Genomic DNA, 25,613 nt, shown 5'->3' on the forward strand with positions numbered 1-25,613 from the left:
GTTCAAGAAGAGAATTATATCCTGGGGAGCAGGTGTCTTCCACCCAAAAAAAAAAAAAAAACAGGTGCGCCTACATTTTTCTTCTTGGTACTTTAAAGAGACTGTAAGCTTTGCATATGGCTAATATAGTTTATTATTCTGGAGAACCGCGTGGCCAGGGAGGAAGGGGGGGGGGGGGGGGGGGGGGGGGGGGGGAGAGACCTGCCGCCAGCGAGCATCTGGTAGTTTTTATTGCTGTCTGTGCCCCTGTCAGGGATATTCACCCTCTCTATTTGTTCTATGTATTGATGTCACCAAAAGTGAAAGAAATACCAAATTTCTGCATTGTCACCAGAAGAATAGAGGAGAAATATTCCAATGGGCACACTAGATCTGGTGGCTTCCCTCACGTTGGACGGATTTCCTCTCACTTTCTGTTTTGGCTATGGGACAGGAAGCAAAGAGAATTCTCCCTAATGGGAGACCGATGGTAAAAAAAAAAAAAAAAAAAAAAAAAAAAAAACTGCAGGGGTTTTAACCCTCCCTTACACTATCCAAAAGGGAAAAAAATGTTTTGGTTTTAGTTCTACTTTAATAATTACAGGACTGCATGTCTTTTATATCTGCCTAGAGGTCATCTTTTATATCTGTGAATCAATTTTTAGTTCCATTTTTTCTGGAGGTTGATCATAACTAAATGCTTTAGTTTATAACAACTTTTCCAAAAAGGTATCCTGCTGGTTTTAATATATTGAAAGCCTGATGGTGACTTCCATCTGTTGTTTTATAGGTTTTCAGAAGACGGTACTTCGACTTGACTCAGCTACCTGATGGTTCCTATATCCTTAACTCCTATAAAGATGAGAAAACTTCAAAGGATTCCAAAGGCTGTATCTTCCTAGATTCCTGCATTGATGTCACCCAGGTACTGTATAGCTGGAGCACAGAGGCGTATGTACAGGCGGTCACAATCGAGACCCGGCCCCATGCTCCAGGGAGCCCCTGAGGCCCCCTGTGTACCTGGATAGGAGGGGTGGCATATAGAGGAACTGATCTCCTCAATTTTCCATCTGAAGCCTTTAAGCGGCTGCAGGAGGAAAAAACGGAAGGGATCGGTTTCGCTACATGTCACCCCTATCCACCACCTGCTGTGATCGGGGGTCCTGTGCTCTGCCCTAAACCCCTGCCCCCCCCCCCATCCCTCTCAGGATGGAGAGTGGGAAAGGGGCAGGTAAATGTGACACTGACTCTGTTCATTCATAACTGAGGCATAGTAAAGTGTGTTTATTATGCATCAGTTTGTGAATGAACGGGAATCTCTGTACAGAGCTATTCCTATCCATTCATTCTATGCAGCTATTCCCCATCTCAAAAGGTGGAACATGAACAGTCTGTTTAGATCCCTGATATTTCACCAAAGCAGCCCAACGGGGCTCCTAAACAAATTGTAAAAAAAATAACAAAAATCAAATAGTAAAAAATCAATAAAATTGAATGACAAAAAAAAAAAAAAAAATTATAAAAAAACCCAAAATAATAAAAAAAAGAAACTACTGACACCAGTGGCGGAACAACCAGGGTCATAAAGGTCCTATTTGCGACTGGGCCCTGGCATCTCGCCACCTTGGGGGGGTTGGGGGGCGGGGAGCTTGGGGGACACTTTATGGTTTCTTGCACTGGGAACCTGAAGATTGTAGTTACGCCTCTGCTAGAGCAGATACCATTATTTTTTTTAGATCTTTTTCTGATATAGAATATCCTAACTGATTGATATTCAGTTTCCCTAAGCACCGTTTATCATCTTCAGTTGCCATTTTTCGTAAATATCTTTCAAGTCACTTGCTTACATGCTGAATGCACACCAAAAATGGCTACATGGCACTTCTCAGGGTGGGTTTTCTGATGGTGACAACAGTGGACCATGCCCAGTGGACCATGTGTGTTGAAACTGCCCCATGTAGTTGGGAGACAAGGACAGAGTGTTGTCACCTTACAACAGGAAGTGCCTAAAGAAGGGCAATTATGGCAAGATGAACAGGTATTAGTGTAAAGTTGAACTCCACGCTTATCTTCAGTGTGGCTTTTTTGTACATGTAGCCAGGTGCTGGCAGCTTGGTTACTACTCGATGTTTGAAGTGGCTCAGCAACAGAGATTTATGGGTCTCCACTATGACCGCTCACTCTCTCTATGTCCCCCCCTTCATCCGACAACCGCTGATGAACCCAAAAGGCAACCAAAGGAATGACACAGCCACGAATTGCATTCTGGGATGTGTAGTCACGTGGAGGGGGGCTGCTGTACTGTATTGAACAGAAAGAAGACTACAGTTCTCAGGGAGCCACAGGACTCTGGGGGAGTGGCAGAGGGATTCGTACTAGACTGCCTGGGAGAGTTCGGGGCAACTGGCACCAGGACAAGGGAGAGTGTGGACTTCTGTGGCAGTAAATCTAGCCGTTTGAGATCTCAGCAAAGGGGGAAGTCTGTGCCCTAAGCCACTGCTGCTCCAGAACACTACACAGCTGTACCATCCACCTCAATGCTGCATACAAGTCAGAGAGGAAGAAGCCGCTCATCACCATCCACATCGCTGTTCATCAGAGATCTGGGAAGGGACAGGGGGGAGAGGGCCTCCTTTACCTTCGCATCGTACAGCTGGGATGCAAAACTGGTGAGAGGGCTGTCAGCCTGTCATTTACATTGTCAGCAGCAACTGAGCTATTAGGAAGGGGCTAACCGCTATACCCTCTATAGGCCCTGTTTGACTTGCTACATCAGGATGCAGTAGGACAACATACAGTGCGCATATTCAAGATAACACTGCCTTACGATCCAATCCCTGTTCACTCAAATATCTTACATCTGAGCCAAAGACTATACTAGCTCTCCACGCACACCTCAACTGGATGCAGGCTCATTAAATAGTCTTAAAGTGCACCAACGCTTAAAAGCACCCCAAAGGTAGCCAGCAGGGGAAACAATTTAAGTACTGCCCCTGTTTTATTAAGCTTGATCTCATACCACATCATGTTACTTATTTTGAACCGTTTGAACCCTGGCGGTGACCTATAAGCAGTTTTAGGCCCCTTGCACACTGAGGCGCTTCTAAACTGCCAGTAAAACACTGAGCACTTTTCAAGAGCTATTCAGGCTCTTTTAAAGCATTTTCCATTAATTTCAAGGTACAGGGGCGTTTTTTTTTTTTTTCACTGCCCTGCCAGCGCACTGCCCCAGTGCGAAAACATTAATTGAGTTAATGGACATACGTTTTTGGGAGCTTTTCAGGCGCTTTTTTTTAGCACGAAACCACTTGAAAAGCGCCTCAGTGTGAAAGGGGTCTAAGGCCTAGCATATATTTGAGCTGTGATCAAGGCAGTTGTGTTGAAACGTTAGCCCCTTGTACCCTTTTATGTGTACCTAATAAACCATTTACTAAGGATTTGGAGTGCCGGATTTTGGAATTTGCTGAATACTTGCTGTCGTGAGGACATCGTAGCCTGAGCACCCACCTGTGGACTGCAACTGATACCTAGGATATTTCCTTGTTTAGAGAGCTGCATTCTTTGACTGTTAGCATAGCTGCCCCTTGTGCATTTGGGCAGTGTAGTTCTGGGGGTTTATACATATCTGGATTTATTACTGCCCCCATGTTGCACATTGGGTGGCAGTGTAAGACCCCTTTCACACTGGGGCGTTATTGCGCTTAAAATACCGCCTGCAAACCGCCCCAAAACAGCCTCCGCTGTTTGTTCAGTGTGAAAGCCCGAGGGCTTTCACACTGAAGCGGTGCGCTGGCAGGAGAAGAAAAAATCTCCTGCAAACCACATCTTTGGAGCGGTGTATTCACCGCTCCTAAACCGCTCCTGCCCATTGAAATCAATGGGACAGTGCGGCTATACCGCGGCAATACCGCGGCTATACCTCGGCTATAGCCGCGCTATACGAGTGGTTTTAACCCTTTGTCAGCCGCCAGCAGGGGGTTAAAACCGCACCGCTAGCGGCCGAATACCGCGGTAAAATAGCGCTGTTTTACCGCCGACGCCCCCTACCGCCCCAGTGTGAAAGCAGCCTTACTGTTTTAGCTAACCTGTGTGGCTGGTAAACAAATGTTTGGGATGCAGGTGTGGTCAATTGCTCTGTTATGCTAGTGCACCATTATCTCTGTTACTTCAATCCTCTTTACATCATCACTCTCTTATCATACTTTATAAATAATAATAGGGATCAATATACTAAATTTGCCTTTATTGATTGATTTGATGTCTATTTCTTTAAAATGACATTATCGCTTGGTGTTTGGTTTACTATCAATGATTGTCTTGTGATACCTAGTGTAATGTCGCGTACACACGAGTGGACTTCTCGTCCACCTGAACTCCGAAGGACTTTTCAAAGGAGTTGCAACGGAGTTCCAACGAAACGGACTTGCCTACACACGATCACACCAAAGTCAGATCGTTTAGAACGTGATGACGTACGACCGGACTAGAATAAGGAAGTTCATAGCCAGTAGCTAATAGCTGCCCTTGCGTCCTTTTTTGTCCGTCGAACTAGCATACAGACGAACGGATTTTTTTGATCGGACTCGAGTCCCTCGGAAAGATTTGAAACATGTTCTATTTCTAGGTCCGACTGAATCGGTCCGTTGGACCTTTTCTGCCGGACAGTCCGCTCGTGTGTATGCGGCATTAGTGTACTCTGCTGGGTGTGTCAGGGAGGCTCAGGATCTTGAGGACCCATCTCAACCAGCAGATCATTCGGGGGTAGTGCTACATACTGGATCATCTTCTTTACTGAAAATGCTTAGTCTCTTTTCACTATACACTGTGATTTTCTCACAGTGTGCATTAGAAGCAGCAGCAAGTCAGATAAAGCCTACCTGCTTTCCTGGCTGTGGTACCTGCAGCATCCTCTAGCTCTTTCCTCTCCATCCTGGCTGTCCCTGGCCTGCCTCTTTTGTTACATTTCATTTTTTCAAACATGGAGGCTCAGCATCACAAGTTGGCAATACCTGGGGTGTTCTGCATGCAATCACACTCCACCAGACTGATATCCATCCATCCATCCATCCATCAAGGTGTTTTGATATTTGCATAACTCCTCCCTAGAACCAGCCCACTGCTTAAATCAATGCTGGGAGCTATTGGGAGGAGTACTAAGCCAGGGCAACCTGTCAGTCCCTCCCACCAGCCATGATCTGCCTGCAAGGCAATGTTTTATTTTAAACAATTTCATTAGCGTGTTGATAAAGAAGGGAAATAGGAATTAGGCCCCTTTCACACTGGGGCGGTAGGGGGCGTCGGCGGTAAAACAGCGCTATTTTTAGCGCTGTTTTACCGCGGTATTCGGCCGCTAGCGGTGCGGTTTTAACCCCCCGCTGGCGGCCGAAAAAGGGTTAAAACTACTCGCATAGCGCGGCTATAGCCGCGCTGTCCCATTGATTTCAATGGGCAGGAGCGGTTTAGGAGCGGTGAATACACCGCTCCAAAGATGCGGGTGACAGGAGATTTTTCTCTTCTCCTGCCAGCGCACCGCTTCAGGGTGAAAGCCCTTGGGCCTTCACACTGAACAAACAGCGGAGGCTGTTTTGGGGCGGCTTGCAGGCGGTATTTTTAGCGCAATAACGCCTGCAAACCGCCCCAGTGTGAAAGGGGCCTAAGGGAAGGCAAAATATAGGCAGAATGAAATTCAGCTTTAATGAAATCTGCAGATCAATAAATTAAATTGTTTAATTGCATTAAAGTGTATGGCTAGCCAATGTTTTTTTTTTAGTTTTGGATAGTGCACGAAAAGTTAGGAACTCCTGCCAAGTTTTTATTGCTGTCTGTAGCCTTGGTAGATAGATTCATTCAAATCTATGTCATGCGGGCCATTGTCACCAGGACAGATTTTGTCGCTGTTACCAGAGTAAGAAATTAGGGTAAATCTTCTTAGGCCTTAGCCATAGAGGCAAACAGGCTGCTGGGTTCAGATGCAGATAAACATTACTACTGGATGCAGCAGCATTCTGTGATGATAAGCAGCAGTCAGTTTTTATGTGGCCATAAATGCTGACCCTACATGCAATCTGTCTACATCCAGGGCCAGTCAGAGGGCCAATGTAAGCACTTGTATTAGCAGTTACATATGAACAGCAGTAGCACCCACCATTGATTTTTACAGGGTACAAGGTGTCCCCAATGAAACAGCTAAAAAAAAAAATAATAATAACAAATTGATAGGTTTTATATCTTCTCTACTGTATATAAAACAAGAAAAAAGTTTTGGCTATACATCCACTTTGACATGTCATTACTTTTTTGGTATTTTAGTGATTGTACACAAACACAACAAAAACTCAATTATCACTGCCTGCAAGCTTGATATACCATGTGATATTCCCCTCATTAGCCAATTATGCTGTACAATACACGACTTGCATTACTTGATGCTGAAGTTGAGTCACCAACAGACGTTCCTCTGGTGGCACACTTTTCCTCATGTTGCTGTCCATGCCAACTACACGGGGACTAACCTTTTCCAAGAGAACATCAAAGGTGGCAATTGACATGCGTTAGCATTAAAAGATTTCTCTGGGTAATTACGCAGCTGAACATACATATTAGAAACGTATCCTGTGAGCCATCAATGGATGTAGATAAAAAGCCTTAAGTCCGGCTCCCTGGCCACAGGAGCACGGACAAACCCGTCCTACTGGAATGCAACACCGTCTGGGGGTGACGTCAGCGCGTCGTCTGGCTCCGCCCTGGCGGAGCCAGACGACGCGCTGACGTCACCCCCAGACGGTGTTGCATTCCAGTAGGACGGGTTTGTCCGTGCTCCTGTGGCCAGGGAGCCGGACTTAAGGCTTTTTATCTACATACGTTTTGGATTGACGGTGAGGCGACCCCTGGTGGATGCTGTTAGAAGTCCTCAATCTCTGTGTAACATCTTATCTGCCTGCTGTGATCCTCTGTAGTGGGGGGTCATGGCCATCCGGTAAGGAGCAACCCCTTCTATCCCTGGTGGTGGACCCTCCTTTGCTGTCACTGATTGAATTATCATTTGGATTTCCTGTGTTTGCACTTTTTTGGGCGAATTGGAGTTCTTTACACACTATATTGAGCTCTCACTTTATTGGGACATTAAAGTGGATTATTATCAATTGCCATTCACATTCACTTTTATTTTATTTTGCACTTAGCAATACATATATATATTTTTTTATGATATCTTACACATGTACTAGCGCAATTCCTTTTATTTTTTATGTTTTCTCCACAATTGATGTTTATTGTCAGGATTGCAGCTTTTCACCGGTTTATTGTTTATTTTGGTCTATAGCGCAGTTTTATCGTCTTTTTTCTATCAATGGATGTGTCCAGTAGCGATGAACTCTGGTCCTCTCATGCAATTTACTACGTCTTTGGAGCCTCAGCAAAAGCAACATCAGGAGCATTTCCTCACACATGCTCATCATGGGATCCATATTAACAAACCAACCAAAAATAACAGCTAGCTACAAGCACACTGCTCTCTCACAGCATGGCTGAAATAGTTACTAAATACTTGTTTTTAGTGCTTTCTAATCATTTGGGAGGTCTTCTGTAGTTATCTTTAGTAAATGCTTCTGAACGCAAACGTGGCTAAACGCGGCTTGTAAATGCTGCTAAACACACATTTTTAAACGTGGATTACTAGCTGTGATGTTCCAGCGTTCAGGAGAGGTTGAAAAACATCCCGTGTACATGAAGCCTAAAGTGTGTGTTTGCCCATGTGATATCCTTATTGAGAAGCCATTAAGGACAAGTCTTGACACTCACCCAGATAATGACTTTAAACTGAACTGTTGTCATGTAAATAATCCCTTGTGGTGTAGTAGTTGACCTAGTTTCTTTCTTTTTGAAAATCCCATCCCTGCATTATTTCCTATTCACGGTACTATTGCTTCAGTTTCTGTTCAGGTATTCTCTCCCGCCAAGCTGTCTGGATGCAAAGCGGTAATCCGGGCACTGGTGTGTGGGGGATTCAGGATAGGGGAGCTCTGCCCACTTCAGTCTGTTGGCAATTGGGCAAACTGCAAGTGATTTTAGATACAAAGCTTTGGAATCTACTGGTGATAAATACATTTCACAACATCATTGAAAATAAGAAATATACATTTTTTTGAGTTGGCTACAGACCAGCTTTAAAGATGTATCACTCAGGATTTCAGCCACTTTCTAAAAATGTGCTGGCTTACTATGAGTTAAAGCAGAACTAAAGGGAGGAATAGTCATCTTTCCTCCAACCATCCCTGTCCCTCGCCGATGCCAGCATCCTCTTCTGTGTGCTGGTTTTCGGCCATCTTTATTGGCCAGCGCACATGCACAGGAACCTGTCATCCCAGCTCACAGGGATCAGGCTGGCTGCTGAGCTGCACATGCACAGCTCAGTTAATGTGTCGGGGAAGCTGAGAGCAGGCAGGTAGATGTATTTTATTACAGACGAGATATTTTATGTCTTTTCTACAATAAAAAGCCTGCCTACTCACAGTGAATAACCGCGGAACTTTAGTACTGCTTTAAGTTCAATGAGGTGCAGGTCACCTGGGGAACTTATCCCTTTTACTTACAACTGACAGTTTTACTGAGCACTGGGAGTGCAGCTATCGCTATACTCTCGCACTTTGGCAGGAGAGACATTGCTCTTTGTATTACATAATACAAAGTGCTCTGTCATTGAGTAGGAGGAGGGGAGGGGCTGCTGCATGTGACTAGAGCTGAGACCAGACGGTCCAGTGTTGGAGCACCAGAAGTATAATGATAGCTGTGCTCCCAGCACTTAGTAAAAATGTAAATTGTAAATTAAAGAGATCATTCCATGAGGTGGCATGCATCTTGTTGGACTTAACCTCTAGTAAACTGGTACACTTTAGAAAGTGGTTTAGCTTTAATTGAACCCAAACAAATCTTCTCTCTTTGGTGAATACAAAACAGCTGAGTTACAGTTTACAGCTAGAGTCTCAGCTTTCTGGAACTCCAGCATCAACATTTTCCTAATGAAATTTCTAGCTCTATCATTGTCCCACCTTTGCTTGGTTCTGGTCCCCTTCTTGTAGTCATGCTTTCTCTAAATCCTCACTTTGCAAAAAGTTGCTGATTCCGTGTTTTCACTGCAACTAGCGAAACACTGCTTGCATTTTTGGCGATTGCTGTTGAATTGGCTGAAATTGGAGTTGCTATTAGTGGTTGGTTCTGTCAGAACTCCCTACCACATACAGTACGTCCCAGCTTGACAAAAGTCCATTTTACAATATACTTTTGTCAAAGGGGCTGTCCCAAAAAGCCGTTGCATTCAGTCAGAAGAAAGCACCTTTCAGATATTTAACATCTACAGTGCAGTAACTGCTAAATACAATAGCTAGCAGCTGACTTTTTTCCTTTTTTTTCCTGATTGGCATGGATGGGTAGAAGTAGAGCCAAAGCTCTTTTGGCCCTACTTCTCCTGTAGTTCACAGGAGTGCACTTTATTCTGCACTATAGTCCATTGTCGGCTGACGTCACTTAGCTGGTCCAGGCTCTGGATTGATCCCAACTTTAATGTCAGGATCCATCCAGGTGCCTGACCAGTAGCTGGTTCGGCCTCTCAGCGAGCCACTGGGGAGACTGAACCAATTGCTCCCAACCCCTACACAACCCAGCACTCCAGTGAGTACTGAAGGGGCAGAGCACAGAGCCAGTGACTGATAGTCACCAGCTCTCTGCTCACTGAAGACTGAGAACACAGCGATCAGTGGTCTTTGATTGCTCAGTTCTTGGCCTTAGAAGCAGTCAGGGAAAGATGCTGCATCCACCTAGGTGAGTATGACTGTTTGTATATTTTCAATTCCTGAACTTCCCTTTTAAATATGATATAAATTATTCCTACATCCAAAGTTACTCTTATTGGCAGTATATAATAGCTAATGGAAGTTCCAGTCATACAGTTACCACTGCTGCTAATGCATGCAGTCCTTAAGCAACGGCCTTCTCTGTTCTGTATACAAAAGTAGACATCCTGTCCTCATCATTTTACCTGTAAAAGCTTCTCTTGATATCACAAATCCTTTCTCATACCAAGTAGCTTAAAGGGTAACATCACATTTGTGGGAAAAAAAAAAATAGGCAAATAAAAAAAAAAAAAAAAAGCCTATATAATTGTGATGTTATTAAAAATTACCTTTCCTTTTTGGTCTGCAGCGCTGTCATTTTCTGTAAAATGCAATGTAATATGGCTACCTGGAGGCGTTCTGTCCTGGAGGCGTTCTGTACACAGATGGTGTACAGAACGCCCCCTGAAAATTTTTATTTACTGCTGGTGTTACTGGCTTACTGATTTTCCCAGAAGTCTGCACTAAGTTACAAGTCAGATTTTGGGCATCCCCTGCTACAAAAAAATTTTTTTTGGTAAGATACACTCAAAGGGAAATCACGTCTAAAGGGATGCAGACCCTGCCAATGTCCTCATTAGAGCTCTGCAGGTGCAGCAGCTGATTGATAATTATAAATCATTCCCATACAGATTTACTGTGCACATGGACACAGACAAACAGATATTTCTTCAGAATAACAAAAGGTAGGAATCTGCAACAAAGTTTGTTAAAATCCTTGTAATGTACATTGATCACCCAAGGGGGAAAGTTCTTTTCTCAACAAAAGTGGAGTTACTCTTTAAAATTGATTATATATGTAAAACAATTATGGCCTGTGATCAATCACAATAATTTACAGAGCTTTATTACACTCTACTAAATATACAGTACTGCACTACAGTTACAGTAACTCCACTTTCACGGGGGGGGGGGGGGGAAATAGCATATAAAAAAAACAGGAGGTGACACCACATCACAGTCTCGGTATGTACATAACCTTGTCAGACTTTAATGTTAGAATTTCAGGTGGGCGGCCAAGTGTAAAGGCCGTGTGTAAAAGCTCTAGTGGTAGATTTAGTCTATTTCCTGAAGTTTGGCTTTAAGGGTTATGAAGTATTAGCCGTGCCCCAAAGTATATGCGTTAATAAACCAAATTATGTTTTTTCACATAATCAAAATTTGTTTTAGTAAATGATGGTTTCTTGTTGTGCATTTACATTAGGTAATTTTAATAGTGTACATTGATGAGGTCATGCTTGGGTTGGTTATGTGTCAAATAAATGCTTAAAAAAAAAAAAAATTCCACTGCAGGTTGGATTCTCTATATATTGCTCTGGGGGAATTCAGACACATTATCCTGTATTTCATCCGGTTCATATAAGTTGAAGCGGGACTTTCTCCGTTTTCCCAGAAATGTATTTCGGTGAGTTTTGTCTCCAGTGTCTATTGACAGCCCAGCCTCTCTTGTTTCTGCAGTGCCCAAAGCTGCGTCGCAATGCTTTCGAGCTGAGGATGCAAGATAAGTCAAGCCATCATCTGGCAGCTGAGACGGAACAGGAAATGGAGGAGTGGTTGCTGACATTGAAGAAAATCATTCAGTATAACACAGACAGCTTGGTTCAAGAGAAGAAGTACACAGCTGATCCTGTACAAGGTTAAAGAATGATTATATGCTAGTTAAAGGCTGTGCAGAGTGCATGGTTTCGTTCATAGGACTGATCTCAGAGCAACTGAGTAAATGAATTACTCTTGCTTTTTCCTGGCCATGTACTTGATGTTTTCTTGCCCTGTGTCCTAAAATTCTGACTATTAGTTCCTCTATTGGAACTGGATCTGTAGAATCAGTGGCAGAAATTTGCTTCCATATGGGAAAGCTGCAAAATTGGCTGCTGATAAACCGAAAATGACTTAATTCACTGAGCATGTGACCTACAGTAAAATTATTTAAGCTGCATTCTCTGGATGGTGTGCCTACAGAGCAAGCAACCTCCTGTGTTCATCAAAGGATAAGTTCACCTTTTGGAACATGTTACATGTTCCACCTGTATTTAGGGTGGACTATGTAACATGTTCCAGCAGCTGCAGCCTCTCCCCCTCTCCATGTGACAGCGAGTGTGGGATTCTCTCCCTGCGCATGCAATCACTATTTGAAAATAAGGCGGCCCTGGGGGGGTAGACAATACACCCCCCACTCGGTGGGTCGGTTGAGTCACCCTCCTTGGTCAGTCGGTTACCAGCCCCACACTTACCCCATCTATGGCACAGGCAGCGCTTCCCGACGGGCAATGAACAACAGCTTTCCCTGCGTTTCAGCAGTCTCGTCTTCCTCCTCAGCATCACGGCAGCTGTGCATCTCCTCCCTCCTACTCCTAGGCCAATGGTATTGCTTCTCATTTTGGCCAATCGTGACCCACTTCCTGATTGGCCGGGAGGAGAATCATTGTGACAATAGCAAATATTCATTCGTTATTGTCACACAACTGGGTGGGCTCCGGGCACAGTGCTCTGCGCCCCGAGCCCACCTTTTTTTGAAGCCTATTAGAGCCTCTGGCTCTACTCACGTGCTAAAAAAAAAAAAAAATATATACATTAGAATCCATGCGTCCCACGTAGATTGTAGGGGGCCAGATGCATGGATGGGGGGGGGGGGCGGTGACTCCCCTGCTCCCTGCATTACGGGCCACCGCTGCCTGCGAGTGCACGAACCACAACTACATCCATTGTGGCTGAAGGCTTATAGTTCTGAATGTACTGCAAGGTCGCTGATCAATGGCCTCATAGTTCATTCACAAGCCTTGCAGCTTTTAAACAGTCATCCCTTATGCAGGTACGGGCTGAAAGCTGCAGGGCATGTCTGCAGAAGTATGGCATTACATCCCTGATCACGAGTGCAATGCTTTCTAGGCTCCTTAGATAAAAAATTATAAATGCACATTTTTTTTTCCTGCAAATATATATGCATTTATTATTTTTCCCAAAAGGTGAACTTATCTTTTAAGCAGCATAGCAGCCCATTGGCATTGGACCCGGAAGCCAACAGCAATAACTGTAGTAGTGGAGCCTACTACAGTGTTTTCCAGCTACCATGGGGATCAGCCAGGTTTGGCACATCCATACAGTAGTTCATCTTTAACCCTTTTACTGCCACTGCCATAAGGCGGTGGCAGCAGGGGCCGCTGATGCTGTATACACTCCCCAAGCTGGCTGTCATTGCTTCCCCCTCCACCATCTCAGGCTCTGCTGTCTCACCTATGGGCCTGGGACCCACATGGTGGACTTCGCTGGGTGGACTGGAGGGAAACCAGGTAACATCTGATCATTGATCTCCCCTAGCTAGAATGAACCTGGAAGTGACATGTAAAAATCACTTCTAATTTCTGTTACCACGCTATTAGCTTCAATGGAAGGCAGGTGGAAGGAAAATTATGTTTTATTAAAGAGAAACTATCTTAAAAATATTATATCACATAGGGGTCTTTTTGTCCCCTAAGTGATATAAACAAAGTTTTAGTAAAAGTAAAAAAGAAGAAAACGTCAAACAATAAACCTTCCCCCAAAACCAATGTGCACACACGAGCGTAAACATATGAAATGTCACTTGCGATACTTGGGTTACATATCGCCACGCATGCCAAAGAGCAATAATTCTAGGGCCATTATTCACTGGTTAACTCTAAACTTATGACATGTAGGGGCCTTTAAAGCTTTTCCTATGAAAAATATACCGAAGTTTGTCTTTGTGTTATGGCCGCATGCAAATTTAAAGCTTGACATATTGGGTAATTATTTACTCTGCACAACCTCATCTTTTATATTCTTCAAAAAATACATATAACAATATTGTGCCCTAAAATAAGTAAAATGTTGTTACTGAACTTTTGCGCTCAATAAAATGCGCAAATATCAGGTGACATAAGAAATTGGAACTACCACTATTTTATTCCCCAGGGTCTCTGCTTTCATAAAATAAATAATGTTTGGAAGTTTTAACTATATGTGTGCAAAAAAAAATGCAAAAAAAGGGCTCTGTCAGCGAAAGCCTTAAGATACTTATATACATGAGGTGTTCTCTGCAGCATACAGTTTGCCATGATGGCAGTACTTGCTGTAGTGATTCTTTCTCTCTGGGCTACAAGCAGCTTTAGGTTAGGGACTTGTTCACACCGACTGCATTGAACTGCGTAGTCCCAGCAACTAGGCAAATATCCTTTGTTTTCTAGGATGCCAGTTCGCACCAATACCCTGTGATAGAGAAAAAAAAAAAAAAAAAAAAAAAAAAAAAAAAAAAAGGGGGGGAACACCCCCCACCACAGCACACAAAAACACAACGCAGTGCTGTACAAAATGCACACCACATAAAAGCACATGTGTTTTGCGCATGTTAAAGCAAGCAGTGTGGTGTGAACAGGACCCTAAGATAAACCATGTGAACCATGTTTAGAACATTTGTAGTGCTTCCTGTAGTGTTACTTTTTTGACCGACTTATATTTTCCATATGGTCTAAAAATAAGGCTATCCATTCCAACTCCTGAAAATGTGTTTAGAAGAAAAAAGGCTTCTGTCGCCATGAGAATATTCTATGTGAAGCCTCAGTAAATTTAGCAGCTGCTAGCTGGCGGCAGATTAACTGGCTCTGGTTGTCGTTGAAACATTTCCTGGGATTTACTTTTTGCTTGGCATGCATGGAAAGAGGCTGAAGAAATTTTGGATTCACTGCATTGTACAGCCACTGACATTGTGCAGACTCGTGTAGTAAACTGACAGGATGCTAAAATGTTTATTGGCCACAGCTTCATAGAAAAATATGAAAATAAACAACATATTGGGGGTCAGGAAGAAAGATTGAGTGCATCTCTTCTTTAGCCAGTTTAATTTAGAAATATATATATATGTACACACACACACACACTATCTTACAAAAGTGAGTACACCCCTCATATTTTTGTAAATAATTATATCTTTTCATGTGACGACACTGACAAAATGACACTTTGCTACAATGTAAAGTAGTGAGTGTACAGCTTGTATAGCAGTGTAAATTTGCTGTCCCCTCAAAATAACTCAACACACAGCCATTAATGTCTAAACCGCTGGCAACAAAAGTGAGTACACCCCTAAGTGAAAATGTTCAAATTGGGCCCAAAGTGTCAAAATTTTGTGTGGCCACCATTATTTTTTCAGCACTGCCTTAACCCTCTTGGGCATGGAGTTCACCACAGCTTTACAGGTTACCACTGGAGTCCTCTTCCACTCCTGCATGACTTCATCACAGAGCTGGTGGATGTTAAGACCTTGTGCACCTCCACCTTCCTTTTGAGGATGCCCCACAGATGCTTAATAGGGTCTTAGGTCTGGAGACATGCTTGGCCAGTCCATCACCTTTACCTTTAGCTTATTTAGTAAGGCAGTGGTCATCTTGGAGGTGTTTGGGGTCATTATCATGTTAGAATACTGCCCTGCGGCCCAGTCTCCAAAGGGAGGGGAATCATGCTCTGCTTCGGTATGTCACAGTACAGTATGTTGGCATTCATGGTTCCCTTAATGAACTGTAGCTCCCCAGTGCTGGCAGCACTCATGCAGCCCCAGACCATGACACTCCCACCACCATGCTTGACTGTAGGCAAGACACACTTGTCTTTGTACTCCTCACCTGGTTGCCGCCACGCACGCTTGACACCATCTGAACCAAATAAGTTTATCTTGGTCTCATCAGACCACAGGACATGGTTCCAGTAATCCATGTCCTTAGTCTGTTTGTTCTCAGCAAACTGATTGTGGGCTTTCTTAGAAGAGGCTTCCTTCTGGGATGACAGCCATGCAGACCAATTTGATGCAGTGTTTGGTGTATGGTCTGAGCACTGACAGGCTGATCCCCACCCCTTAATCTCTGCATCAATGCTGGCAGCACTCATATGTCTATTTCCCAAAGACAATCTCTGGATATGATGCTGAGCACGTCCACAACTTCTTTGGTCGACCATGGCGAGGCCGGTTCTGAGTGGAATCTGGCCTGTTAAACCGCTGTATGGTCTTGGCCACCGTGCTGCAGCTTAGTTTCAGGGTATTGGCAATCTTCTTATAGCCTAGGCCATCTTTATGTAGAGCAACAATTCTTTTTTCAGATCCTCAGAGAGTTCTTTGCCATGAGGTGCCATGTTGAACTTCCAGTGACCAGTATGAGAGAGTGAGAGCGATAACACCAAATTTAGCACCCCTGCTCCCCATTCAGACCTGAGACCTTGTAACACTAACGAGTCACATGACACGGGAGAGGGAAAATGTCTAATTGGGCCCAATTTGGATATTTTCACTTAGGGGTGTACTCACTTTTGTTGCCAGCGGTTTAGACATTAATGGCTGTGCGTTGAGCTATTTTGAGGGGACAGCAAATTTACACTGTTATACAAACTGTACACTCACTACTTTACATTGCAGCCAAGTGTCATTTCTTTAGTGCTGTCACATGAAACTGATGCAGAGTGAGGAAAAAAAAAAAAAAGACATATTGGGCCAAATTATGAGAGACATAATATAAGCAGTAAGGAGCCCTGTAGCACTTATACTGTCTATATCATCAATTTATATAGCACACATATTGTGACATTCATGTAACATGTCACAAATAGGGATTTTCTCATAAATGATGCACATGTTGCACTCCAAATAGATTTCATATGTATAGCTCAAGCTTTTTCTAGTTTTGGATAGAATAAAGAAGGATCAGAACCCCTGTCAGATTTACAGTATCTGTACATGCTGTCTGTGTCCCCACAAGGTAAATTCATCATTTCTATTTGTCCTAGTGACCATTGTCACTGCAACAGACAGCAATGAGACATTTCTCATTTTACTGTTGTCACCAGAACAGGGGAAGGGACAGGGGTTCCCACTGGGGAAACTTTTTTCCGATGCAAGAGGAAATTTCTTGTTACTTTGGAGATATGTCATTTCACTTCCTGTTGTGTCTTGAGGATAGAAAGTGAAGGGAAAGTCTTCAACAAGGACAGACAGCAACAAATAAATGTATAGGGCAGTGATGGCGAACCTTGGCACTCCAGATGTTTTGGAACTACATTTCTAATGATGCTCATGCACTCTTCAGTGTAGTTGAGCATCATAGGAAATGTAGTTCCAAAACATCTGGGTTGCCAAGGTTCGCCATCACTGGTATAGGGGATTCTTACCTTCTCTATTCAAAATAAGAAACATTTTGGCTTTAGATACTGAAATCTGGTGTCTGGACTACCAAACTGTAGCATGAAATCAGAAGTCATAATTGTGACCTGGCTCCTGCTCATGAAACAAGTAGGACTTCTTTTTTTTTCACCTATTTATCTAGATGTTTGTTGGTGGTGTTGTGTGTGTTTACTGCACAGACACTGGCCTATGCTGGATGTGGCATTGCAGTGGCTGTGTATAGTATCCACATGTGAAAAATACTTTCCTATGCTGACCTACTTGTCTGCACAGTATCGATTGGTCTGGAGAGATGCCAGATAGTTCTCATTATATACTATGTGACTACATGATCACATGATCCACAGTGCACAGGATGCTGGGTGACACTTCCCGAAGTAATCAGCAGGCTGTGTGCTATCAAGTAGGGCTGAGTGGAGGAGCATACTGTATATGCAATTAGGATAAAGTAGCAAAGTGTGTGTGAATGTATATATCTATTGCACACACAGTTATCTGTCTGTCCCTGTGGATGCCCAAGGACTGGCACTAAAAGAGGCTACCATAAAAAAAAAAAAAAATAATATTATAATATATATATATATATATATATATATATATATATATATATATATATATATATATATATATATATATATATATATATATATATATATATATATATATAGTGAGGGGGTTAGCTCAGCAGTGGGTGTGTGTGACCCCCTGGATGGGTTCACCACACAAAATCAGGCACAGCAGACAGCATTCTAGGTGAAAAAAAAAAAAGGTGCAGTTTATTTATGCTATATGCAGTGAAAAATATAACAGCTAAACAAAAAGAAACCTGAAAAGAAATCCTGGTCAGCTTGACCGCTTACTACACACGTAGATTCCCTATCTAACAACTGAGTGCAGCCTTGGTTAGAAGTTTGCCACACAGGCATTAACTCACCGCACAGGACAGATCCCACACTCCCTAGTCTACACAAACACAGAACTGGTTCCAGGATGGAGTATCTCCCTAAGCATGCTGGGGTCTTTTTGTATAGGTCTTAATGAGCCCACTTACTTCAGCTGGGCTCATTAACTCTTCCCCTGCAGAACTCCCAGCACTCCCCCTAGTGGTATAAGTCAGCACAAAGCCTGAACCTAGGGCATACATATTTTCCATCTTAGATGCAACCAGGTGATTTTACCTGCTTGCTGTCACAATATATATATATATATATATATTTGTATATAGAAACATGAGTTTGGGAGCATTACCATTCAATAAAAAAAAAAATGACAAAAAGCTGATGTGATCACATTCACATACATATGTTTAAAATTATGAACACAAATACCTCCTTTTATTCAATAATGTACAGTACGATGACTATGACTATAAACCAAAAAAAAAACATTGTCATCACAGCAGTCAAAAACTGAAACAAGTCTTGCTGAGATATTGTAATGGTTATATCACATGTACAGTCTCTTGTTTGTCCTTGGTTGGATTATAGTAACCAGTGGCAAATATCTGCTTCAGCATAAAAGACAACCTAATTTTTCAGTTTTAGAAGTTGATGCCTTTTATTCCTGATGTGCCCATCCAGCGTCAGAGCTTTCTTGATTATACTTCCAATAAGGACTAACTCCAACCAAAATTTGGAGGCCTTTAGGCCCCTTTTACACGGGCTGGATCCCTTTTTCTCAGCAAGGGATCTGTCCGCTGATCCCTGCTGAGCCGATCGGGTGGCAGGGCCCTGTGCACTCTGCTTATGCAGAGCAGACATGGACACAGCTCATTCTGCTCTATGGGAAGTTGGATTTATATGAACGGGCTGTCCATTTACATCCGACTGCACTCTGATCCCTTTCCGTTTGTTTTTACCGGATCTGATTGGAGGTAGGCGGGTGTAAACGGACACAAGTCCATTTACATACACCGCTCCATGGAGAAGAATGAAGGGTCAAATCTGGTCTGCCTGAAAAACAGACAGGCAGACCCGATCGGACCTCTCGTGTGAAAGGGGACAAAATGTTTTTGATTTGGATGGAGTGGGAAAGGACTGGAACTTCTGCCGTTTTTTTGTTACTGTTGCAATTCCAGTACTATCTGTGCCCTCATAGGGAAAATGTATTCTCTCTCCCTGTTCAGTCTGATACCTGTCACCTGGACAGGAAGTGAAGAGACATCTACCTACGGGGAGACACAGACAGTAATCCTAGAAAAGGTTTAAACCTTCCTTTGCCTACTAGAAAATGAGTTCCTATTTTGTGTGTGTCTCTTTCAGAGTTATTTGCCCTCACCTGTTCTGTCACATATTACATACACAGGACGTTTATACATTTTCCCTCTTTTTGTGTTCTCTCTGACAGGAAATAAGGAGACTTCTCTCAAAAAGATGAAAAATCAAAAAGTGTCACCAGCGCTCAAAAATTATGCAAAAGGCAGGGATACTTATTGTCATGGACTTGTGATGAGATGTTTTGGGGCCTCAGAGGACAATAGTGACAACAGCAAAAAACAAACAAAATTCTACATCCCAAGAAATGGCTCACGAATGTGTGACAATGAATGTCCCTGTTTACATCATTTTGGAATGCTTGGTGACGCTTTTTGATTTTTCACCTATTTGAAAGAAGTCTCCTTACTTAGAGTACAAAATGAGGGAAAACATACTTAGTTCCCATGTATTCACTGATGCTGTACATGACAACGCCATCCATCATTTTGTCACTCCAGCACCCATTGTTCAGAATGGGTCAGTAGACGTTAGGAGTGCACTGGAATTATGTGGACTCACACTTCTCAAATAGGAACACAGACAGCAATAAAAACTATGTATACGTGAGTCAGAAGGAACACCTTGCTCTCCTTCTGGCTCAAATATTCATAGGTTACGGGTGTCCTCTGCCCTTCTGGAGGACTTCTATTTAAAGAAGAGCTGTTAAACCTAAGCCACTGGGGTAAGCTTGTATTTGTATCAGTTGGAGATTCATGTCTTGTACCTGACCCCTACCTCTTCTTTGGGCAATTAAAAGGGTTTTCTCACTCTTTCCCACTTAACCAAAAAAAAAAAAAAGAAAAAAAAAAAAAGGTTTCTGCTGTGATGGATATCAACCCTAAAAGAGGAGGGGTGGTGCTTAAAGTGTCACTCGCTTTGTTAGTACACAGAATTGTGGTACCCAAAGTTAAATTTCATCTTCTTATGCAGAGGATGATGGGAAGTGAATATATAGACCAGCCCTTCTCAACTTATTTAAGATGGAGGAATCCTTAAAATAACTTTCAGGTCTCAGAAAACCCCTGCTAATATTTATCTACAGCTCATTGTACAATAGTGGAAAGTATGCTTCTTGAATTTTTGGTCATTGGGAAGAATCCTCCCTTACAGATAAGCACAACTAAAATGATCAATGCTGTCAGTGCATACTTATCTAATAGGCAGAAATTTCTCAATGCTCATTGAGCCTCTAGCAAACTCTGGAGGAACCCTAAGGTTCCATGAAACCCTGATTGAAATGGCTAATAAAGACTATGATAGCACATTTTAAATTAAGCATTACCTGGTGTTCTGCTTTAACAGGATTACTTGAGAAGCATGAGATTGTAAAAAGGAACTGTTGTACTTTAAAAGGGGAACTCAGAAGGTTTCCGTTGCTCACATCTGCTTTTCTCCCTGCACAGATGAAGAGGGCGGTGGTGTTGGGAAGCCAGAGAACATCATGGAAAGCCTGGAGAAGAGCATGCACCCTGAGCTGGTGAAGGTATCAGTTTTTATGGGCTGAAACTGCATAGCTCAGCTGAAATCAGAGCAGAGAATCAACTCTGGGCCTGGAAACCGATTTTCCAGTCTTACTTTTTGGTCTGGATTAAGTGATGGAGTTGGAATTTTTCCTTAATATGTTTTAGTCATTCATTCCTATTACATGAAGTAATACTGAATAAATATGGAACAAGTAAAAGTATTTTTTGGTGAAGGCACAACTCAATCTAAAATATATTTACTCTTATTTTCTAATAAAGAGGCTCAATGTGCAGTATCCTGCGGTAACCAATCAGAGATCAGCCTCCAACAGTTTATCCTAGTTAATGCACAAATTTAGGGTTTATGGAGAGCAAAATCCCTTTGCAAAAGAAGTATGTTTGGTATTTTACTCTGCTGCTGACTCTACTAAAATAATTATGTTAAAATAAAAATGTATTAAAGTAGAACATCATTTTTTTTTCTGTTCAGTCAGTGGCTGAACGAGGAAAAACAAACAGATTCCTGCATTTGCACAAACAATGTGGATGCAGGAATCCCCCACTGGAACACTGTGTTCTGCCAGTGGGGACTCCTTGTCAGATTACACTGATCAGCTTTGCAGCAGATTTTCCAGCGAGTCTGTTCGACAGAAGCCAGCCTAATGATCAGCTTCTGTCGAACAGGGAGGGCTACACATCAATCGAAATTTGTCTGCTTAAGCAGCAAACTTCAACCTCTGTGTACCCAGCTTAAGGGAGGGTATTAGCCCCTTTCTTTTTTTTCCCATTGATATCCCAATTGGGGAGATTTGCCTTCACTTCCCATCCCATAGTGAAAACAGGAGTGTGAGAAAATCTCTCCAAAGTGAGGTAATCCATGGTTGTCACCAGGGTCCTCATAACTACTCAAGTCGCCGCAATTTTGAACAGTTCCATTGCAGCAAATAGGGTGCGACTTTCAAAGCCGCATGACAAGTCACACTGGTGTGAGCCAGGGCTAAAGTGTCATTCTTTTTCCTTGATCTAGTGTGACACTGCCATGATGTTGAGGAGATCTGGCCATTGTAAACTGTAAAAGATATAGCAAAACAATATGTAAATTTGCTTTCCAACAACTACACAAAGTATAAATATTCATTTTGGGTGGAGTAGTTCTTCAATGTTGTTCAGTGCTATTATCACATTTGGCAAGGTCTAAAAAATACAAGTGGTCAACCTGTAAACTTGCTACTTACAGTAGCCGTCTTTTTTGCCGCAGTTATTTCATCCTAATGGCCTGTACACACAATTCGAAAGTCGGACGACAGATCGTCCATTTTTCTTTGCATGCTAGTCGCATATCAAAAATGAAGAGTTATGAAAATTCTCATACGACTGAATAAAAAATCGGAAGTGATGTAATGCGTTGTAGTGTATTTGTATTGTATTTTCGAACAACAAATGTACTGATTAAAACGAAAATCGTATGATCTGGTATCGTACGATGATACATTTTCGTGCTTGTCCAATCGGAAAACATCGGATGAACTGTCGTGATCAGCTCTCGAAAGCTGTGTACTAACGATCAGATTATCATACGATCGATTCAAAAGAGGTATTTTTCGTCTTTTTTTTTTATCCAACAAAATTTTATTGAATTTGCAGAAAAGTATTACAAACATTGTCTTCAATACCATATGATACAACTGCATATTACACATTCCAGTTATTAATCAACAACACGAATGTAACATCATTATCACATTATCCCAGTTATAGCCATTTTCATTCTGTACTTCACCCAACATTGATTCCTAGTAACCTGTCAGCCACCAGTTCCAATGGAGCCAATCCCGGCACATCCAACCAAGGTGCCCATAATTTCTCACATTTTTGCACACTTCCTCTATGTTAGGTATTTTTCGTCTGATTTTCGCATCGTGTGTACAGGCAATAACACGCATCATCAGCTTTTTCAAAACTGAACTTTTAGCAATTAAAAAAAGAAACAAATAGTCAAAGACAAATAATGCATCTCTGTATTCAATAAGACACCATTAAATGGTTGTTTTTAAATGCAAGCAGTGTAAGCACTTTGACTTTGGTATGAGCCTCTTGTAGTTCCTGTACAGCAGACCTCAGACAGGGGCAGTACAAGGAGCCATTTAATTAATGTGCCGGCAAGAAGCATGCTGATAGGAGGAGGAGAGCAAAGTGACCAAGAAATGTGCACGTCACTGTGCTAACTCTCCTTTTACTGTCCAGTCCCAGGGTTGGGTCAAACATGTTAAATAACTGCAACAGAGCTAAATCAGATCTCCTACCAGACAGGACTGAGCTGTGAAAGGGCTTTTTAAATCTCAGAACTGGATGCACAGAAATACAAATCCTTAAGACTGTTTTCACACTGGGGCGCTTTACAGGCGCCAAAGCGCTAAAAATAGCGCCTGCATAGCGCCTGTAAAGAGCTTCTCCTTTCTCTTCAGTGTGAAAGCCCGAGTGCTTTCACGCTGGAGCGGTGCATTTGCAGGATGGTAAAAAAAGTCCTGCAAGCAGTATCTTTGCAGCGCTGTAGGAGCGGTGTACAGTCCTGACCTCAACCCGATAGAACACCTTTGGGATGAATTAGAGCGAAGACTGCGAGTCAGGCCTTCTTGTCCACATCAGGGCCTGACCTCACAAATGTACTTCTGGAAGAATGGTCAAACATTCCCATAGACACACTCCTAAACCTTGTGGACAGCCTTCTCAGAAGAGTCAAAGTTGTTATAGCTGCAAAGGGTGTGCCAACTCAATATCGAACTTTACGGACTAAGACTGGGATGCCTTTAAAGTTCATGTGCGTGTAAAGGCAGGCGTCTCAATACTTTTGGTAATATAGTGTACATTTAATTTCATATGCATTCTGCAAAAATAATAATAAGTACAATCAAAATATAGCATGCCTGGCCATGCTTACTTATAGCATGTCAAAAAAGGAAATCAGTCCTCTTATATCAACAAATGAAGTTTTAGGAACCTACGTATATTTGGCAATGCCCCATAGCAAGCTTACAAGCCTGGCTCTCCAGCTGCCATCTACAGGAGCACTACTAAGCCTTGTGTTATTTTAAACCAGTAGCCTGTACTATTACATACTAAATGCATTAATGGCGCTTTATAAAAGATGAACATTTATTTTATCTAAAAATACATCATATATTCTGTTGCTGATTACATAAGGCAACTGCACAGTCAGGCAGTTTAACCAGAATATAAAAACATTTCTATCCATAGAATCATTTGGGGTGAAATTACAATGTAGATTTAGTTTTTTTTTTTTTTTTTTTTTTTTAGCCATGCACTGAAACAATATAAATGATATCTAACTTTTAGTAGCCAATTAGAAATTAGCTTTCTGCTCTTTAGGGCAGCTAAACTTTTAAATGATGTTTCCTGATTGGCTGTAGCTAGATACTGCTCACTGTTGTCTTCATCTACATTGTCTTATTTGATATTTTGTACCATACCTTGTTAGAGGATGGGGTCTATATAAATTCCTAATAGTAGTAATAATAATTATATATATATATATATATTCATTATTAATTGTTTATCTCTTGGTTACAGTATGGAAGAGAGACTGAGCAGCTGAATAAAATGAGCAGAAGTGAAGGACGACAAAATCTGTTCTCATTTGACTCAGATGTGCTGGTAAATAATCTGAATATTTTAAATGGAACAAGGCAAACAGAAGGGACATTGATGAAGCACATAGGCCTCACTCACACGGGTATACTATAGCGCAAGCCTGTGCACAGGCCGTGTTTGCCCGTATGGAGATGTAGAGGTGTTCTGTGCATTCCTGTGCAGGCTGCCTATTCATTTCAGTTGGGACACAATGACTGCATAGACACAGCCTCTGCTCCCATTTTGACAGCCATGTGGGTGCAGGTGCATAGACCCGAATGCACACTGTCTGTGTTGGGCACCCACACTGACATGGCTGTCAAATTGGGAGCAGCAACTGGTGTATGTACAGCCAATTGACATGTATGGGACTTCCTGTATGGGGATGCACAGAACACCTGTGCATCCCCGTGAGGGCAAACATGGTCCTCACACGGGCTTGCTCTGTAATATGTCCCTGTGAACAAGGACATACAGTATATGTAAACTTGTTATGCTAAAATATATGTCATTTTGTCTTATCAGTCTTTTGATTAACATACCTCTGCTACACTGCATAGCCAGGATGATGACATTTTAAACCAGTATAGATTGGTTAACACGACAGTACAGCTGATATGCAGTAAAATGCTGATATTACACCTTTTTATGAAATATAACCAGGAAAATATGTAACAACAGGCAAGTGAATATGTAACATTTTGCATCCACACTTTTATGAACTGTTACAATAACTCAGGCTGTCATCTTTATCCTTGTTTTACCATCAAGTCCTTGACATGGAACAAGCATGCAGCTAAATGAGTATGAGGATACTAGGCCTGCATGCTTGTTTCAGGGCAGGTATGTAGTGAATCAAGGGTGTAGATGAGCATGTCAGTCCAACCTTTGTAGTTGTTTGTGTCCTTACCTCCTTCCACAATAATATAACAAAGGTGCAACTTATTAATTTCACAGTTCTACTTTATGACCACCATCATTTACATTTATAACGGTGGCACAAGCTGGTCAGAGATGGGATTTATTGTGGTATATCTCCCCTTTCAGCTAAATTGTCCAAGACAATAACCTAATATGTATCTTGCTAGCCATAACCCCCCAATTCTTGAGTGTAAATACATGTAAGGTGTACTATAAGATAAGGTAGCCTAACCCAACTAGGCAGATCTGTTATCAACACCAATGAGAAGTGGTTAGAGAT

General features: G+C 42.3%; 1 protein-coding gene across 2 annotated transcripts in view; it reads left to right on the plus strand.

Annotated features, from left to right (window-relative positions):
- DOCK11 (dedicator of cytokinesis 11) overlaps nucleotides 1-25,613 on the plus strand; it is a 525,243-nt gene that overhangs the window by 75,339 nt on the left and 424,291 nt on the right. For both annotated transcript variants that reach the window (XM_073599152.1, XM_073599153.1), the window contains exons 7-10: nucleotides 770-904; nucleotides 11,325-11,502; nucleotides 20,705-20,784; nucleotides 24,353-24,436. In XM_073599152.1, the coding sequence (XP_073455253.1) occupies nucleotides 770-904; nucleotides 11,325-11,502; nucleotides 20,705-20,784; nucleotides 24,353-24,436 (477 nt within the window). The remainder of the gene's footprint in view (nucleotides 1-769; nucleotides 905-11,324; nucleotides 11,503-20,704; nucleotides 20,785-24,352; nucleotides 24,437-25,613) is intronic.

This window comes from Aquarana catesbeiana, linkage group LG09 (assembly GCF_042186555.1).
Source record: "Aquarana catesbeiana isolate 2022-GZ linkage group LG09, ASM4218655v1, whole genome shotgun sequence".
In the NCBI taxonomy this organism is placed as follows: domain Eukaryota; kingdom Metazoa; phylum Chordata; class Amphibia; order Anura; family Ranidae; genus Aquarana; species Aquarana catesbeiana.